The sequence below is a fragment of the Prenolepis imparis genome, unplaced genomic scaffold (assembly GCF_030444845.1).
Source record: "Prenolepis imparis isolate NDT839.2.m4 unplaced genomic scaffold, iyPreImpa1.0 SCAF_7, whole genome shotgun sequence".
NCBI classification, from domain to species: Eukaryota; Metazoa; Arthropoda; class Insecta; order Hymenoptera; family Formicidae; genus Prenolepis; species Prenolepis imparis.
Genome location: NW_028141165.1, coordinates 14,883,944 through 14,902,187, shown reverse-complemented (window position 1 = coordinate 14,902,187; position 18,244 = coordinate 14,883,944). Strand labels below are relative to the sequence as shown.

General features: G+C 27.7%; 4 protein-coding genes across 6 annotated transcripts; 1 reads left to right on the top strand and 3 right to left on the bottom strand.

The window, feature by feature from the left end:
• Nucleotides 1-1,803: 1,803 nt before the first annotated feature.
• Nucleotides 1,804-7,644, top strand: Msra (methionine sulfoxide reductase A). 3 transcript variants are annotated; one of them, XM_083041908.1, is made up of 5 exons: nucleotides 1,804-1,961; nucleotides 6,084-6,245; nucleotides 6,340-6,460; nucleotides 6,730-6,866; nucleotides 7,359-7,644. In XM_083041908.1, exons 2-5 carry the CDS (start codon nucleotides 6,088-6,090, stop codon nucleotides 7,594-7,596), a joined length of 654 nt encoding a protein of 217 aa, XP_082898034.1. In that variant the 5' UTR covers nucleotides 1,804-1,961; nucleotides 6,084-6,087; the 3' UTR covers nucleotides 7,597-7,644. The 3 variants fall into 3 exon arrangements, with proteins under 3 accessions (XP_082898034.1, XP_082898035.1, XP_082898033.1); XM_083041909.1 differs by having other exon boundaries at nucleotides 1,807-1,961; nucleotides 6,087-6,245; XM_083041907.1 differs by having other exon boundaries at nucleotides 1,809-1,961; nucleotides 5,873-6,245.
• A 2,697-nt stretch (nucleotides 7,645-10,341) lies between these two features.
• On the bottom strand, nucleotides 10,342-11,319 carry LOC145938371 (cytochrome c oxidase subunit 5B, mitochondrial). Its single transcript, XM_083041910.1, has 3 exons — nucleotides 11,145-11,319; nucleotides 10,868-10,938; nucleotides 10,342-10,615 (listed from the first exon to the last, which is right to left on the bottom strand). The coding sequence occupies exons 1-3, from the start codon at nucleotides 11,227-11,229 to the stop codon at nucleotides 10,409-10,411; spliced, it is 363 nt and encodes a 120-aa protein (XP_082898036.1). The 5' UTR covers nucleotides 11,230-11,319; the 3' UTR covers nucleotides 10,342-10,408.
• A 455-nt stretch (nucleotides 11,320-11,774) lies between these two features.
• Uri (unconventional prefoldin RPB5 interactor) lies at nucleotides 11,775-13,960 on the bottom strand. The gene is made up of 6 exons (XM_083041828.1): nucleotides 13,774-13,960; nucleotides 13,382-13,631; nucleotides 13,028-13,177; nucleotides 12,799-12,946; nucleotides 12,019-12,718; nucleotides 11,775-11,941 (listed from the first exon to the last, which is right to left on the bottom strand). Exons 1-6 carry the CDS (start codon nucleotides 13,861-13,863, stop codon nucleotides 11,822-11,824), a joined length of 1,458 nt encoding a protein of 485 aa, XP_082897954.1. The 5' UTR covers nucleotides 13,864-13,960; the 3' UTR covers nucleotides 11,775-11,821.
• Nucleotides 13,961-14,531: 571 nt separating this feature from the next.
• Nucleotides 14,532-17,928, bottom strand: LOC145938794 (beta-catenin-like protein 1). The gene is made up of 9 exons (XM_083042553.1): nucleotides 17,700-17,928; nucleotides 16,890-17,272; nucleotides 16,415-16,746; nucleotides 15,835-16,058; nucleotides 15,576-15,758; nucleotides 15,352-15,499; nucleotides 15,058-15,224; nucleotides 14,796-14,979; nucleotides 14,532-14,700 (listed from the first exon to the last, which is right to left on the bottom strand). The coding sequence occupies exons 1-9, from the start codon at nucleotides 17,727-17,729 to the stop codon at nucleotides 14,612-14,614; spliced, it is 1,740 nt and encodes a 579-aa protein (XP_082898679.1). The 5' UTR covers nucleotides 17,730-17,928; the 3' UTR covers nucleotides 14,532-14,611.
• Between the last annotated feature and the right edge of the window lie 316 nt (nucleotides 17,929-18,244).

The window sequence follows — 18,244 nt, the reverse complement described above, 5'->3', positions numbered from 1 at the left end:
AACGTTTTTTAAACGTTTTTTAAACGTTTTTTACGTTAAGGCATTTCTCTAATGAGTGTACCTTAAAATTTTATATTCTAAATTTTATATTTTATTGTATAAGATACGAGATAAAGGCCGTGTTCCAAAATTGACTGCCAGTACTAGAAATCTATAGTTCATGTCACATATATTATAGATTTTCAGTACTGGCAGTGAATTTTGGAAACGGCGTTGGAAAATGAATAAATTATAAGATGATTTAAAAAAATAAGTTTAATAAAATAAAATTTATGATTAATAGAATTTCATACAAAAGTTTTTTGACTTTGAGAGGGACATAAGATGATGATGTCATCGGTTTGACATTGGATAGTCGTGTTTGAAGATCACATAAAGGTCACATTTAATTTCTTAAATGGAATCTATTATTTTTAATTGCATATTCTTGTAGCTTATCTCAAGAGCTTTCCAAAACACTTTTTGAGTTATAAGGCTTGAAGTTAACAACTTTTTGACATAAAATATAAAATATCTTGTAAAATGTAAAATATTCAGTTTTCGGTAATCTTACCTTAATACTTTTATGGACGGAATAATGAGACCAATCAATTGTAAAGAAAACAGATAATTGTTTTAAAAAATTTATGTAATTTGCAACATGCAGCTGCGTACTTTTTCTTAAAAGCAACTGTGTTTTCTTTACACCAATTGATTGGTCTCATTATTTCGTCTATAAAAGTATTAAGGTAAGATTACTAAAAACTGAATATTTTACAAGATATTTTACATTTAATGTCAAAAAATTGTTAACTTCAAATCTTATAACTTAAAAAGTACTCAAGAGAAAAATACTTTATTATACTTTATTATAGTGTTTTGGAAACCTCGAGATAGCTAATACAAAAATAAATATGAAATCAATTCTAATCAAGTATTAAGTATTAAGTGTTAAAAGTTCATATTAATTAAGATTCATTTAATTTAGAATTTTATTTTATCTATTATTTTATTCTGTGTCGTAGATTTTATTGCAAATTCTGTGTAGTGTACATTTTTTTTATACATTACAATTTTAGAAAATTAACAAAAAAATAATAAAATCTCTTAGAAAAACTTGTTATAAAAACACACCCCATACATATACATATATACATATATATTATATATATATTAATAAAAACTTTTTTTATATATTAATAAAATCTTTTTTTAAGTTTTTTATTTTTTATTAATTTTCTAAAATTATGTATAATGTGTGCGTATAACAGAATTTTACAACGCATAAAATTTACAATAAAATCCTGCGAAAAAACAAAATATAGTAAATCTCGTTTTTCTTCTTTATTCTTTTATTCCTACATTAATTAGACGGCAATTCGTTTTGCGTGTTTCATGTTAGTAGATCCTTTTTTTATTTTTCTTTTTTTCATATTTTTTTCTTATTTTATAAGTTATAACAAAATAAAGGAATTGTATGACGGAACAAAGGAATGATATAAAAATAAAATTCTTAAAAACGCTTGCTAATTTTAATAGCCTCCCCCTCCTGGAGTCACATGGTAATAATTAATATATCTATTCTAAAGTTTTAAGAACAATGTTTGATGTTATTTAAGAAGATTTTATTTTCGTCATTCCTTATTTATTCTATCGTATAATGACTTGTAAAATAAGAAAAAAATTGTAAAAAAAATAGAGTAAAATACACCTATTGAAATGCGTGAACAAATCGCACGACTGTCTTCTGCGCGGAGTGGGAGAATGAAGAATTTGGTGGGGAGAGATATGTCTACTCGTGGGACATAAAAACTGAGTGCTCTCCATAGCATACCGCAGTAAGTTCCACTACTCTAATTCCGTAAGGAGTCCGGACTTTATTTCGAAAGGGTATATTCGAAGGACTTTTATTGTTCGATCGACACAGCGATAAGTTTGATAAATATTTTTCCCCGATTGTGTGCATCAAATTCATATTTAAGGTAATGAACAAAATTCACATCTATTCTACTTTTTCGAATTTCTACGAAAATGATTCTCTGATAATCGTATTTAAAAATATAATACTAAAAATAATTTAAATATAATTATATATATATATATAATTTTTTATTAGTTAATAAATTTGATTAAATGGTTAACATTTATTTTATGCTCATCAAATATTTACACTTATTTTTCATTGATCTGCAACAGTAATTCGTCTTCATAATCATAGAATAATTATAATAAATTTGAAACTTAATGCTTTCGAACTTCAATTGTATATTTATTTACATTTTGTTTTCTCCTACAATTATATACTAATACAAATATAAAAAATTATATGTTCTATATACTTATATTGCTTGTCATATAACATATGTCCCCTTTACAAAACTTCTTTTATTTTATTTGTGTAATATTTTTCTTGTTTCATAAATATATCTTGTATAAGGACTTGTGTCAATCTTTATATTTCAATTTTGCTGTATAACAGATTCATCGAGGTTTTTTTCTTAGGTAAAAAAAAATATCTAGATTTATAAATATATTAGTCACAAAAACTGCTTTTCTTAACTAATAAATTTCAATGATCTACTATTTCTATTTAATTTCATTTGAGATTCTTCCAATGTAATCTTTCCAGCTGTAATCAATTAGAACCATTTTGAATACTTTTACTAAATTTCGTGAAAATCAGAGATTACATTTTTTTAAATTCAGCTTCGGTTGTAACGAGACTGCAATTGTCATCGCTAAAACGGATGAGAGAACATTTATAGAATCAGATGTTGTAACGTATTGCTGGCAAAGAATATTATGAATCTTTCCGAATGATTTCGACATGGTCTGATTTATAAATAATTTTGCAATTTGTAATTCAAAAAAATGTAGATACTTGTGTATATATCTGTATTACATATCGCGCAGTCTATCAAGAATTCGAATTGATAAATAATGACAAATGAAGAAATTTTAGTTCATAATCATTATAATGTCAAATAAATTTAGTCACATTAATTTTCTCTTTAGCTTTTTATATCAATGCGTGAAGCAAATTGGTGACAAATTTAAAGAATGACTAAAATAGAATTTATGATAAATTTATTTTGACATCAAATGAAGTGCATTTGCTATTTAAGTATTAGCAAGAATATATGTTACGTTATATATTGTTAATTGTTAATAAAAAATCTATCAAAATTTGACATTGATTTATTTACAATAGATATATCTTCATTAATTTTTGGAAATTTTCGAATAATTATAATAATTTCAATTTCCTATATTTGCACGATATTATATTAATAAAAAAGTATGATTAAATATTATCTAAATAATAACGCAGTTATCAAAAGATGACATGATTTCACGTCAAAACCATGCATATAAATAATGTATAATATCAATAATTATAAATGTTTGAAACTATTATATGTTCAGATTTCTTCTAAAAATTGCCAGCAATATTGCAATCAATTTCAAACTTTTTACTGCATAGGACTAAATGATATTTTGAAAAATATATATTCTATGTGAAGATATAAAACCAGAAGGAGGAAAGCACAAATCATTTATGTGAACAGTTTTAATAGATTACAGCTGATAAGCATCGGCGATATTTGTTAGTGATTTTAAGAACGAGATATAAATCAATGAAACTTTGTGATAATTTTTGGATAGAGAAACGGAAGATGTTGCTATTCTCTTTCTCGAATGATTAAATAACTGATAATAACTGATAAATTAATAAATCAACTACCGACTGCGTGATATAGATAGCATGATTTTTCCCAGAAGTATTTATATATATAAGAAATTTAAAATATTCTAAAGATTATATTTGATAAAAAAATATTAAGTTTTTTTATTTTTATTACTTATTTGTGACAATAAATATATTTTTTTTTCTACAATAAATCTCCCGGGGTTGCGATAAACTTCAGTATATAGATAAAATATTTTTATCACTTATAAACAAACAAGCTCAACTTCCAGTAACAGAAATGTTGATCATTGAAATTTATCTTTCGCATATACACATCCGGGTTTCTATATAATAGTGTCTCGACATGCTAATTAAAAAAAAATATATGTATAGTATAAAATATACAGTGTATATTTTTGTAGTCATCTTACTTATATGACTTATAAAAAGCAAAAATGAGATAAGCGTATTATAAAAAAATTGGTCTTGGTATATATTCAGACCATGCGATTGTTTGTCAAATATTCGTAAACACCAATCCATGAAAGAATCATAATTTAAAGGTTTTTGTCGTGTCATAAAGGCTTCAAACTGCAAACAATCATAAAAAGTTCGCTTTAATCTATAACGCATGATAATGCATGATAAAATTCGAAACAAAATCCTATTTATAATTTTATGTGTCATATGTGTATATCCTGTGATATATATTTATTTAAATATAATATTACTTAATTTAATTTAAATATAGTATTTATTTAAATATTTTCTATATTACATGAAATACAAAACTAGAAATTGAATTTTGTCGCAAAATTATAGATTATTTAAATTCTTTAAGTGTGGGTGTGTGTATAATTTTTAAAATTATATTGAAATAATATTATATATATATATATATATATATATATATATGATTTTTATAATACTTACAAAATATTTTAAAAGTTTAATACAACACATGTAAAAATATTTACACGAAATAATTTTATCAGAGTTTTATTAAAAGACAAGTTATTTTACAGTATATATAGCCTTTGCATTAAAACTAATTTTTAATTATGTTATATATTAGCAAAATAATTTTCGTTAACTATTTTTTATATCGATTTTTAAATACAATTTTTTCTAATCTTTAAAACTGATATCTTTCAGTTTTAGTCTCTTAATTATGCTACTAATTTATCCACTAAGCAAAATAATTTTCCTTAACTATTTTATTTTCTATTTTTAAGAAGAATTTTTGCTAATCTTTAAAATTGATAGGATATATTTGAGTTAGTCTCTTTAAGGATATGTATGGGAGATACAAGACAAAAGTACCAAAAAACGCTATTCATCTTATAGAAAATCTTATAAAAAATGGCTACAGTGTAATTTCCTAATTTCATTGACACAACCGAATGCTCATAGTAATCGGAGAAAAAATCAGAATTTCAATAAATTATTATTATTTTTTTCTAAACGGTTTAGTGAATGTAATTTTGCAACATTGTTCCTTACAGTTATTCCAATTATACATGTAAAAAATTTGAAATACATGGTACCATTTCTTCGATATTTTTAACGTAATATAATCGATCATATAGTGACGAATTTTTATAAGATTATATGTAAAATTAACGGAAATTTAAATTGCAATAACTTTTAAATGAATTAATGAATTAAATCCAAATTTTGACAGTAGCTTTAGTATCAAACTATAAAATTTTTATGAATTTTGTACCATTTTTAGATGTATCCCGATACATCCTTAAAATCAGTCTTTTAAAGAAAAATTAGCAAAAATTGTTGGAAGAAGACGAGAACGCGGATCGATTATCGAGAGAAATTTCGTATACGATTAAATTCATATATCACATCTCTGAATTAAGAATTCGCATATCCCAAGTGTTACAAGATGTCAATCACTTACATTATTTGCTCGACGAGCTAACGATGAGTTATCCGATCACGAAATCCGCGCGTTCAATCAACTTGAGAATCAGCTGGCCTTTGCGCACGCTCTGTCTCCGTCTGACGTTTGACGTTTGACGTTTGGCGACCTCGGCCATACTCGACTCGGGATTTGACATTCGCGCGCATGTTTGACGGGACACGTGTTGCGAGGCGCGCTTTCCTTCTTGCGTGTGCTCGTCCCCTCTAGCATCGTCGATACTACATACTTGATATCGCTCGTCTCCGCGATACCGGTTTTGACAGATGCCTGTGGAGGTATATTATACGGAGGACGTTAGGCGGAGAATCCCGAGTTCGTTTCGATGTCCTCGTACCTGGCGATGTCGCGTACCTGTGGACGTTCCGTGATCACCGGAATCATGTTGCCGTACCTGGTCCGGGCCGTTCTCGCAAACAATTGCTCCGTCACGTCGTATCACGGGATCGTTGAACGCAACAATGTTTGTCCGTACAGCAGAATGCCGGGTCAGTTGGAGGAGATCAAGGGCAAGCGTGCTACTTTCGGCATGGGCTGCTTCTGGGCGGGAGATTCCCTCTTCGGGGCGCTACCTGGAGTCATCAGGACCTGCGTGGGCTATGCCGGTGGCACCAAGGACTCCCCGGTCTACAGAGACATGTAATTTTTTCACATATCCGCTTGGCAAATTTGCAACTTTGACGTTTGAAAATGTATAGATTGTAAGAAATGTGTTATATTTTGCTTGCTCTAGGGGAGACCATACGGAGGTCATTGACATTGAATACGATCCAGAACTAGTGTCCTACACACATTTGCTGAGCTTGTTTTGGAATAATCACGAGTATGGTCTGATAACAAAGATTAAGAGACAGGTATTTTATCACGGCACACATTAGCTATATATTGTATACCTATATTTCATTATATAATATATTATAAATATAATGAAATATAATGTATATTTAATTATAAATATTTAATATTTTATTTTATAAGTATATAATATATAATATAATAATTTATATTATATAATATATTAGTCTCAATAGAAATAAATGTAATGACTTATCATATTTGAATAGTTTGTGTAATCTATATCATTTGTGTATATTCAATATTCTAATTAAAATTCAATTTTCAGTATATGTCACTAATTTTATATCATGATGAGGAGCAACGATTGTTAGCTGAAAAATCTCGTGAGCAAGAACAGAGAAAGCGCAGGGAAGTTTTTGTCACAGAAATTACAGAATTTACAAAGTTTTATCCAGCAGAAGAGTAAGTTATCATTTCATAACCGAGTATGTTTACACAATTACTTATCCAGTAACACTGACAGATTCTTGAGGTAGAGGGAACATGATTAAAACCTCTTTTTTAAATTAAAAAAATAAAATATCAAACCAAATAATTTTGTCAAAACTCTTCCCCTCATCGACATCAGAATCTGCTAGTGTTTAGTAGAATATAATTCTAAGCATTCTGTATTATCCACCTACACTCATATGATTCTCAAAAGTGTAAATTCAGATTCATCTTATCCTTAAAATTAGGAATAGTTATGTAATATCATTATTTTAAATATTTTTATTTATGATACAATTGCATTCATGTACTTTCATTGAATTTTTACTATAATTATAAATAGATGTTGATATTTAGATCTTTTGGCATATTTATAAATAAATATTAAAATTAAGTTGTAAATAATTTAATATATAAGCCAATATACTTAACAATTAAATATATATATATACACATCTTGTGCAGCTATCATCAGAAGTATCGACTACAGAGTCATCCTTGGCTGATCGAGACACTGGGTCTCACCTCACCGGAAATCTTGCGCACTTCTCCTTTGGCAGCCAAATTGAATGGTTATATAGCTGGTGCCGGCACTCTCGAACAATTTGAAAAGGAATTGCCAAACTTGGGATTAAGCGAGAAAACGACGCAATATTTAACGAAGTACGTTATCGAGAATCAAGGCAGTGGTTTGTACTGCTAGTGGATTTAGTAAAGGAAAAGACATTTTCTACTATTAGACATAGACTGGTCATACTCGATTTTTTATGTCAAGAAAATTCGAATCGACGATTTTTCTTTTAGCGAAAATGCCGAGGTCTTAATAGTTTCGGAGTGATATAAGCTTCATTGAAAAAAAAATAAATAACGAAATCATCTCTTGTAACGAAATCAGTCTTCAGCTAATTTTACATTCTTTGCTACAAAAACCCACTGTTGGTATTCTTTTTTCTAGAGAGAATTTTATATTAAAAATTTTTTTGTATATTTTAAATTAGTCTTCCAGATATTTTCTTGCACTGTTTTTTCATTATTTATTGCATGATCATGTTAGAATAAATGAGTGAAAAATAGAACTATAACTACTATACAAAGAACTAGGATTAATTAAATTATAACAAATTTGATTTATATAACTATATAATGTAAGGCTAAATATGATTTCATAGAATATGATTTCGTTGTTTATTGCTATATATTTTTGCTGTATATATCGAAATTGCAATGATTCATTGCTGAGTCATTAAAGAAATTCGTGTGTTATGTAACATTTTTTTACATGATAATTTATATAAATATGTCATTTATATATGATGAAATTATGCAATTCTCTCTATATACATACATGAAAAAAAATAATATTTTTGACAAAGTAACGTTTTACAACACTAATTTTTTATTTGATTCTCATAAAAACTGTGTTTTTGAGTAAATTTTGATTTGAGAAACTTTATTGTAAAAATATATAATCTATATAAATATTGTCAAGCAAAAAAATTATTTTTAAGTAGACTTTAATTAAACAGATTTTTTATTATAAATATGTAATCTTATAGACAATTAATGATCATCTTCCTTTTCATTGAAACAAAGTCTACTTTAATCAAAGTACAGTATTGCCAACTCGTATCTCAAATCGAGCTATTGATTTAAGAATATCTAGTTATAGCATTAGTTGCTGATATAATCAAGGAGAAGGGTTTTAATTTCTGATGTAAAGGAAATGAGTTGATAACACATAGGGATATAAAGTATATAGATGTATATAGACATAAAAGTAAAGGAGTTCATAGATTTATAATTAAATAGGTTGAGCGCTTTTGTTGGAGACTTGAAGACAACATTAGAAAGAAAAGACAATAGAGAGTAGATGCTTTTCTTGACCGATTGTGCAATTTTTTCCATGTCGCCTCTTTCCAGAATATTGTAAACGAAGAAAGCATCTTATCTCATACATCTGTATCCTACAATCTTATCTTATATAAAAGTGTTCAATCTATTATATAAGTCTATGATGTACAAAGAATTATCCAAAGTACACCAAAGTCAGTGTACTGTTTCCCTTATTACTGTTATCATAAAAAACTCTTTCATAAAAAAAAATTCTTTTACAAGTTTTGTAAGTCTACAGCATACACATTTGACATTTTATGCACAAATTTCCTGGTCTTTCTCCATCTTTTCAAGATTTGTATGTAAAAAGAATGTTTAAACAATATATAGAACTAACTAATATAGATTATTGTTATTAAAAGAATATATAAGCAATATACATATATATTTTATATAAAATAAAATTTATTTTATTCAAAAATGTGTATAATAAAAATATCTTTTTTAAAATAAATACCATTGTCCGGTTTTACTATATTTATATTCGTTATATTTTAATTATTTCAGTGTGATTGAATAGTTGCTTTTTCGTAATTCGAATTATACATATGTTGAACCGAATAGTTGAATAATAAAAAATCGGGCGAAATATATATTCGATTATAAATATTGCCAAATAATTTACGTATCTATGTGTATCTTTAAAAAATCTTCGCATAATATATTCTTCTAATGTGCATACTTCTTTGCACAATATATTATCTTATCAATAAGTTCTGAATGATTAGAAGATATTTTGCGAAGAGATATATGCAGGAGAATATATCTTGTGAAGAAGTATTAACTAAGACGAATATTCGAAAATGATGATATCATCAGGATTGAGTTTTCACATTCATTCAATATTCCAAAAATATTTGCATCAAGTAATACAGAAATACAAAGCCGGTAAATATTTATAAAATATTTAGTGTACCCAAATCCATTTTGAAAATATATGATTCCTAATCAAATTGTGCCTTTGAATGAAGGAAGTAGTAGTAATGTAGAAGATGAAGTCGAACTTATTAGACATTCTGCATACAATTGTTAATAAACACTAAATAAATAAAATTATATATACTGATAAATATATTTTGTAGATAATCAAGGAAAAAATCCAAGAAAATAAAATATTGCCAATAGTATTTAGAAAAAGATGAAAAGAAAATTGTAAGCAGGTTTAAACTCGAATGAACTGGAAAAAAGAAATAATATATAAATATATGTTTATTGTAATTAAACTTTTGTTTGTACACAACGCATAAATAAATACATATTTTCTAAGACTATGCTTGTAACATCCAATTGCATAGAATTTATTTTGAGCAAAAAATTTTCACATTAAAGTCTTGTAAAGATTGCAATTTAATCCATGTATAATTGCAATTTTTTAAATGATATATTTTAGTAATAAAAAGAATCGTGAATTTTAACAACAGAATGAAAAATTATATATGATACATAATATTTACAATATATTTGTTTATTTCTGCAGTTCCCGTACAATAAAAGATATTTATTTTTTTTTGGATAGGATACATAAGGAGAATATGGTAATAAATGAAAATAGATGTAATTACTGTCTAATATAATATTAATTCTATGTCGAAAACAATCCACTAGTTCATCCTTTAAGTATATTATATAGGTGCTTTCTCAACCAGCTTAAACCAATGGCCACACTCGCAGCGACGTGGAGGACCTTGATGCAGCCACATCCAATTTACGTGCATCGTATCCTCGTCACAAACGCATCCCATTATACGACTCTCAAATGCGCTATAGACTATATTAGGATTCTCCTTTGTAGTATCTGGTCGTCGTTTTATAGTCATATTGTAGGGATCCTAGGGAAAAGTAAGCAAACAAAATATATTGTTTCTTCCATTAATATTTATTAATCGAAAATATATATATATTAAGAAATTTCTATTAATATTTATCATAGTAATCTTTAATAATAAAGTACAGAATAAAACGCAGATGTATAAAAATAAGTCTATGATAAAATTAAAAAGTATAAATTATATTACTAGGACGTTACAGAGCGAAAGAAAATATTTCTGTCGCAAAAAATTTATAGAAATGTCAAAACTTACATCGTTACCGGCTAAACGGGCGAGCATCTCCCTCTTCTCCAAGCCAGTGGCATGATCCAGGCAATCGGCGACTGTCGAGAAAAATCAAACGTGAACACATGAATAAAATGGATTGAATTTTTGATGTTACGTGACCGATGAGGGTTAAAAAAGAAAAAAAATTGATTAGGCGAACGAAAACTATATTACGTAATATGGAGTACGTCCAAAAGTGTATAAGGGAGAGAAACGTGGTGTCGTAATACGAGAAGGCGAAATTTCACGATATTGTATTTACATTTTTTTTTTTGAGCACACGCGAGGCTGTAGGAGATCGGTCGTCGACACGTTTGAAGGACACTGCGGGCGCATAACCACGCCATTTCTCCGGCTGCAGAGTAATTTTCGTCGTCTCGGCCCCAAGATTGGGTTAAGTCTTTATTTTTAGTCACGAATAAAATGCATGCGCAGAGATTGACGTGCTCCTCGGATGAACGCGGGAAAATGTGCGCGCGCAGCCAGGCGCTGGCGTCGATCAGATGATTTTTGACAGTTCGTCTCGAGTTGGACAAAAATAATATCTCTCGCATAAAATCGATCGTTTACGCAATTAATATTATATTAGACAGTAATTACATCTATTTTCGTTTATTACTATTTATTCTCCCTGTGTATCCTATAAAAAAAAAATCTTTTATCGTACGGAAACTGAATAAAAATAAACAAATATATTGTAAATATTATGTATCACATTTATAATTTTTCATTCTATCGTTAAAATTCACTTTTTGTTACTAAAATATAAATATCATTTTAAAAATTGCAATCTTTGCGAGACTAATGTGAAAACTTTTTGCTTCAAAATAAATTCTATGCAATTGGATGTTACAAGCATAATCTTAGAAAATATATATTTATTTATGCGTTGTGTATGTACAAACAAAAGTTTAATTACAATAAACATATATTTACACATTACTTCTTTTTGCCAGTTCGTTCCAGTTTAAACTTGCTTACAATTTTCTTTTCATCTTTTTTTTCTAAAGTACTATTCATTGGCGATATTTTATTTTCTTGGACTTTTTCCTTGATTACCTATAAAATATATTTATCAGTATATACAATTTTATTTATTTAGTGTTTATTAATATTATTAATTTATTTCTACTCACAGAATCGTATGCAGAATGTCTAACAAATTCGACTTCATCTTCTTCATCAGTGCTACTTTCTTCATTTAAAGGAACAATTTGATTAGGAATCATATCATTTGGAGATCTTTTCAAAATGGATTTGGGAACATTAAATTTTTTATAAATATCTACTGGGCTCTGTATTTCTGTATTACTTGATGCAGATATATTTGGAATATGGGATGAATGTGAAAATTCAATCCTGATGATATCATCTTCATTTTCAGAACCATCATTATATGTTTTATCTTGCTTTGAAATAAAATGGGATTCTTCATTAGATATTAATACTTCTTCTGTATCGCTTTCTGTATTTTCCATATTATATGGTTCAATAAATGATACTCTCCCTGTTTTCTTTACGTTTGTGGATTTGGATATATCCTCTTTTGATTCGGGTAAATGATTGTTTTTTAATTCCTCTTGACTAGACTTTACAGCGAGATCAAATTGTTCACTTTTTGTAACACTTGTATCGAGAATTTTATCTCGAATTGCATCAATACTGGCGTTTGATATATTATATGAGCTTTTATTCATTGGAATATCTTTCGATTTTAATTCCTCTTCAATCATCTCTGTCGTAATTTCGTCAGTATCAGATGTATCCTCCTCCGAGTCATCATAGACTTCTCCCTCACTCAAATCACCATAAAATTCTTTTCGTTCAGCTTCTAGTCTGCAATCATAAAATTTTAAACAGATTAGCTATTTTAATTACATTCACAAGTAAAATTTCTAATTTCAAAAATGAGTGACCTGCATAATTCATCTTTTAATTCTTCTTCCAATTCTAATTCATCTAATCTTTTAAAAAGATCTTCCTCGGTGGAAATATTAGTCTTTTCTTTTTCTCTCAACTTTGCTAGTTTCTGATGATACTCTTTTTCATGCTGCCTATGTTGTACTGCAATTATAAACTTATTTTAATTCTAGCATGTGGCATAATGAAACATACTTAAAACAACAATAAAACAAATATATTTACTCTTCCATTCATCAAGTTTGTCCTCATTCCAATGTTCTAATATATCTTGTCTCTCATCTTCTCCAAAGATATCATGCTTTAATGGGAGATTTTGTCTCATCTCGTATAAGTTTCTTTCAGCTTGTAAGTTTTTCAACATTTTATCTGCCCCTGAAATAAAAAAAATGCAATGTGTAATATAATATTTAATATAATAAATTAATATTTACTAATATATATAATATTTAATATTTATATAATATATATATAATTATATCATATCTAATATATATAAGATTAATATATAATATTTAATATATTAAATTAATTAAATTTAATATAAAGTCAAACAAAACAAAAAAATAAAATTTATACATGCTATCCTTCTGTTGCACAATGAGATTGCCTGTGATGCGCTATATTTTGCAAAATAGCCATCTCCCAAATAAACTAAAATTTCATTAGTATGAATTAATTTTCCTTTCATTAATGCCCGCTTGCCAATAGGCACCATACAATTTTCCGAAACAGATAATGGATATACTTCAAGCCCTTCTATCACCTTTTTATATTTGTTTTTGTAATCATTCAATGCATTTATTTGTTTCTCATTTTGTCCAAGTTCCTAAAACATCAATTATTGATTTTTAGATTATAATGTCATACAATTGAAGTAAAAAAATTATAAATTATATTTTATTATTATAAAATATAAATATATTTATATCAAATAATTTAGATGAATTTAGATGAAAAGTATATAATACCTGTGCGAACACATTATTTAATAGCATCCGTTGATAGTTTTTTATTTGTTTAGATTCCATTGTTGTAATATTATTTACAACATTATCCATTATAGATATATAAAAAAATCAAATATTTTATGAAAAATACAAAGTGTCAAATATATTTGTAAAAATATACATGTACGGATTATGATTATAGGTTATAGGCTCGCATCTCTGCTTTTAAACGCATGCGCATTGAAGTTTTGTACAAATGCATGCGCATGCGCATGTGTTTGAAAGATAGATTATTTAAGACAGAGCTGTCCACGTTTTGCACTTTTCGGCCGATTTCCGAGGCTCACCGCTTAGCGGCCCCCACTTACGCTCGAGACCTTAGCAACTACGGTTATCGGGCCAACCGGGTAACGCGTTGCTAAGGTCTCGAGCGTAAGTGGGGGCCGCTAGGCGGTGAGCCTCGGAAATTGGCCGAAAAGTGCAAAACGTGGACAGCTCTGATTTAAGAGATACAAGATTTTTTCTCTTTTTTTTAAATGATTTTTTACATTTTTCTTAATTTTTATTAATAAAAATAAATTATTTGTTAATAAACTAAAATAAAATATACGTTTTCATTATGCATTTATCGAAACATGCGTAAAATTGATTCAGCTCGGATTTCAACTAGATTTTATATCTTTTTCTCTTTATGGCTAAATCACAATTAATAATACTATTTTAATATACCTACACATTTATATAATGATTACAACATACCTTTTATTACATTATACATTACATACATAATAATATAAAGTTACTAAATCTTATTATGATTTACAATGATATATCTTGACATCAATATAGAAAATACATATCAAAATTTGTCAATTAATTGTAAGATATGTTGTTGCTCTGCTTCTTTCCATTCTGTATCACCAGCATCTCCTAAGTTACCAGCATATTCTGGTTTTTAAATAAAAAATATATAAATAAATTTTTTGTTATAAATTTGTAATATTTAATTTGTAGAAAATTAAATGATATTACAAGCAATTTACCTCTCATAATGTGGCGAATTGTTTTAAGAGATGCTCTTCTCTGTGCCAAGATTCTCGTTACTCGCTGTTTAACTGCGGGTGGACAGCCAGTGCATGCTTCTAAAAGTACATAATCTACTAATTGCAATATAAATAACCCGCCATCTAATCTTCTTAAGTAGGATTCTTCTTCATCTTCGTTCTCCTTGTAATAAAAATAAAATTATACAATTATATTTTTTCAATTTTTTTTTTAAAATACATTTATATAGTGCATGTATACCTTTCCATTCTTTTCTACTTCCTCTACTTTCTCAAGATACTTGAAATGTAATTCCATTAATCGATCTACTTTCTCATAATCATTCTCTGTAAATTTACTAAGTAGTCTTTGACGCTGTTGTCCTTTACAATTTCTTAACATACTTGCTATGATAGAAACAACATGTTCTGCAAAATTAATTATTTTCACAATTTAGTTTATTCTATAAACTTCTTTTTAAGTGATATTAATAGATATAAAATACACACAATTATAAATCATTCTGTGTATGTTTTCAATAATTTATGTAAATACCTTCATGTTCTTCTGCAGTAAGCATTTTTTTTCTATTTTTTGTTGGAGTTTTCATAAACAGAGGAAATATTGTTCGTAATCCAAGAATATCTACAAACTTGCTGCAATTATCTTTTCCATCTGGACCATTCATAGCATGATCTAAAACCTGCAATTAATGATAATAATATATTATACTGATATGATTGATAATTATTAAACTTATCCTGCAGATAAGTATTTACTTTAAGAGATCCATTCCGTGACATTTTCTTTTCTCGCAACATTAAATTCATAAGTTGAAGACCTTCACCACGTAGAAATCTGTCGCGATTTACAGTAGCCATTAAACTTGAACATAAAACATTAAATAAATTTTCCATCATCTCTTGTTCTTCTGCAGTCTGTGGATCATGTCTCTTATAATACTGCAAATAACCAATTTTAGTTTGATTGAACTTGGTAATATGTATATAAAAGTTTATGAAAAATATAAATGCATACAGCTAATTGTTGTAACAAAACATCAATTCCATCTAAGTCACCTAAAAGAAGTCTATTCTCTGGTGTGTGCTGCAAAAGTATAGACAAGAGTTCACTAGCATAAAGTTTGTTTGCATCAAAAGGTGTTTTTGTCTTAATTCGACGCAGTAACCATTGCATTAAACCTTGCTTTCCTGCATCTGCACACAAGTCTGGTCTAAATTCCAGAAGGTTTTCAAAAATAGCTGGAAGTTAAAATCATCATTTTTAGTAAAAATTTTTTTATCAAGATCTTAATATCATATGTTTTCAAAATAGTTTATAAAATATTGTAAAATTTAATTAAGTATATAATTATAATTATAATTAATACCTGAGACAAATTGATAATATATATATATATAGTATATAAATAAGAAATATAGATTCTATATATTATTATATTTCATATATAATTTTATATATTATTATTTTCTATGTAAAGCATCTTTAAAATATGTATGATCAATATATCGGAGATTTTATTTTTTTTAAATGTAAAAAAAATATTTTAGATATTTTTTTTTAATTTTTAATGTGATACTTTCACTTAAATAATTACCAAGTGTATTATAAACACCATCGCTTTCTTCTTTCACTATCTCATCAAGTCTCTCGAGATTTTGTACCAGAAGAGCACAAACTTGTTGCTCCAATAAAGCATCAATGAGTGTATCGGCACCTTCTTGACTCTCGTGTAATATATCTACATCGGTCAATTCTTGGAGAAGATCTACCACGCCGACTGCTATATCGGTATTCTCATGAGATAATAACTCGAGTAAGGAAGGCACAGCGCCTAATTCCACCATCAATTGATACAGATCTGGATTAGTCGCTACGATATGCAGCTCTTGCAGAGTTTCGTGCAATTCAACCTCAGATTCCATAAATCTGTAAAAGTCTAAAGCTTTGAGAAATAATTATATATTAAGATTGATTAATTACATAATTATAGATCATTATATATATATATTTTATGCATGTTTGAAAGTATATTAACGTCTTAACTATTTTATATATATGTGTGTACGTACTTTTCTGGTTGATCTGGGAATTTAACTCTCATCTCTTGATTTCTGAGACCTCTCTTTTCAAACAAAAGAATCATACGTTTAAGCGTCGCTTCATCCAGTGCTTCAATCTCGGGAGCCTCGGTTTCTACATATTTCAATATATCTTGTTTCTCCTTCTCCGTCAGCTGAGGTTCCATCACATCGTGAGTCGATGAAGGTGTGGCTGCGGTTCTAATAGGCGTGGGAGGTTCGCTATCCCTGGGTGATACCACTTCAACTTCTTTAGGCTGTCGTTGACGTGCATGGTACGGAGTTTTTATCACTCTTTTTGGTTTCTTTGGATTTTCCCATTCGTCCTCATCATCCTCTTCTCCCGCTGCCGGTCGTTTTGGTGTATTCGGAGGCTGTACATATTATTATCGCATGTATATCGAATGCATACTTATATTAAGGTAAAAGTACCGAATGCTTGCACCTATATCTGGACATTTGTATTTTTTTTTTTTAAATGCGGATATCTAAACTTTTAGTCATGAACATATGTACGTATATTAAATATATATATACTTTCCATATTAAAAATATAGATATCCATATTTAAGAACCAAAAAATGTCCAGATATAGGTGCATGTTCAAGTATTGGTACTTTTACCTTATTGTTATTTTTATTTATGACAAAGAAATAAATTGGAATTAATAAAGAAAATTTTTGTGAAATAAACATCGTACAAAAAAAAATTGTGAGGTTAAATTAAATAATATAGATATATAATATTCTGAATGCATATAATATACAAGTAAATTATTGCTCGAAAAATTGTAATACACACTTTATAAGATAACAGTTCTCCGATATCCATTTGTCAAACACAGATTGTTTAAAAATTGCGAGCAAAAAATATAAACAATTTAAATTGAAAACTCCTTCTTCTTCTATGGCTGCTTGAGCGTTAATTTAAATTGAAAACAATTTTACGTCATTGATGTTTCGATAGTAGAGAGAAGAATGAGAGACGCCATACTAAGGCTCTGTAAGAGCAGGTATAATCGTCCGCCATTTTTCTTCCAACCGTATGTAAAAGTTAGGTCACAGTATTTTTATGAGTAACTTTTTCTTATTTTTTCAAATTTTATTTTCTGTAAAAAGAGTTACTGTTACATTTTTCAAATTTTTTTTAGAATATTTTTTTATAAAATATACATAATATAATAAATAAAATATTTATACGACATATATGTACACTCCTCTATTTTTCATATAAATTACAACTTTTAAAAATAATTTTAAAAATTCAATATATGTACTTTTATTTATAACATTTGCAGTAGAAAACTATTGAACAAAATTATTAATAATTTGAAAGAAATGATTAGT

Excerpts from the sequence above, each read along its gene's own strand:
- Msra (XM_083041907.1), top strand. The coding sequence starts at position 5,932 with ATGTCCTCGTACCTGGCGATGTCGCGTACCTGTGGACGTTCCGTGATC. Across the intron at positions 6,246-6,339 it reads TCCCCGGTCTACAGAGACAT|GGGAGACCATACGGAGGTCA; the intron begins GTAATTTTTTCA and ends TGCTTGCTCTAG. Across the intron at positions 6,461-6,729 it reads TAACAAAGATTAAGAGACAG|TATATGTCACTAATTTTATA; the intron begins GTATTTTATCAC and ends TTCAATTTTCAG.
- LOC145938371 (XM_083041910.1), bottom strand. The coding sequence starts at position 11,229 with ATGGCGTGGTTATGCGCCCGCAGTGTCCTTCAAACGTGTCGACGACCG. Across the intron at positions 10,939-11,144 it reads GTGTGCTCAAAAAAAAAAAT|TCGCCGATTGCCTGGATCAT; the intron begins GTAAATACAATA and ends TTTTCTCGACAG. Across the intron at positions 10,616-10,867 it reads CCCGTTTAGCCGGTAACGAT|GATCCCTACAATATGACTAT; the intron begins GTAAGTTTTGAC and ends ACTTTTCCCTAG.
- Uri (XM_083041828.1), bottom strand. The coding sequence starts at position 13,863 with ATGGATAATGTTGTAAATAATATTACAACAATGGAATCTAAACAAATA. Across the intron at positions 13,632-13,773 it reads TAAATAATGTGTTCGCACAG|GAACTTGGACAAAATGAGAA; the intron begins GTATTATATACT and ends TTGATGTTTTAG. Across the intron at positions 12,947-13,027 it reads CAAACTTGATGAATGGAAGA|TACAACATAGGCAGCATGAA; the intron begins GTAAATATATTT and ends TTATAATTGCAG.
- LOC145938794 (XM_083042553.1), bottom strand. The coding sequence starts at position 17,729 with ATGGATATCGGAGAACTGTTATCTTATAAA. Across the intron at positions 16,059-16,414 it reads TGGTGTTTATAATACACTTG|CTATTTTTGAAAACCTTCTG; the intron begins GTAATTATTTAA and ends TTTAACTTCCAG. Across the intron at positions 14,980-15,057 it reads AAGTAGAAAAGAATGGAAAG|GAGAACGAAGATGAAGAAGA; the intron begins GTATACATGCAC and ends TTTTATTACAAG.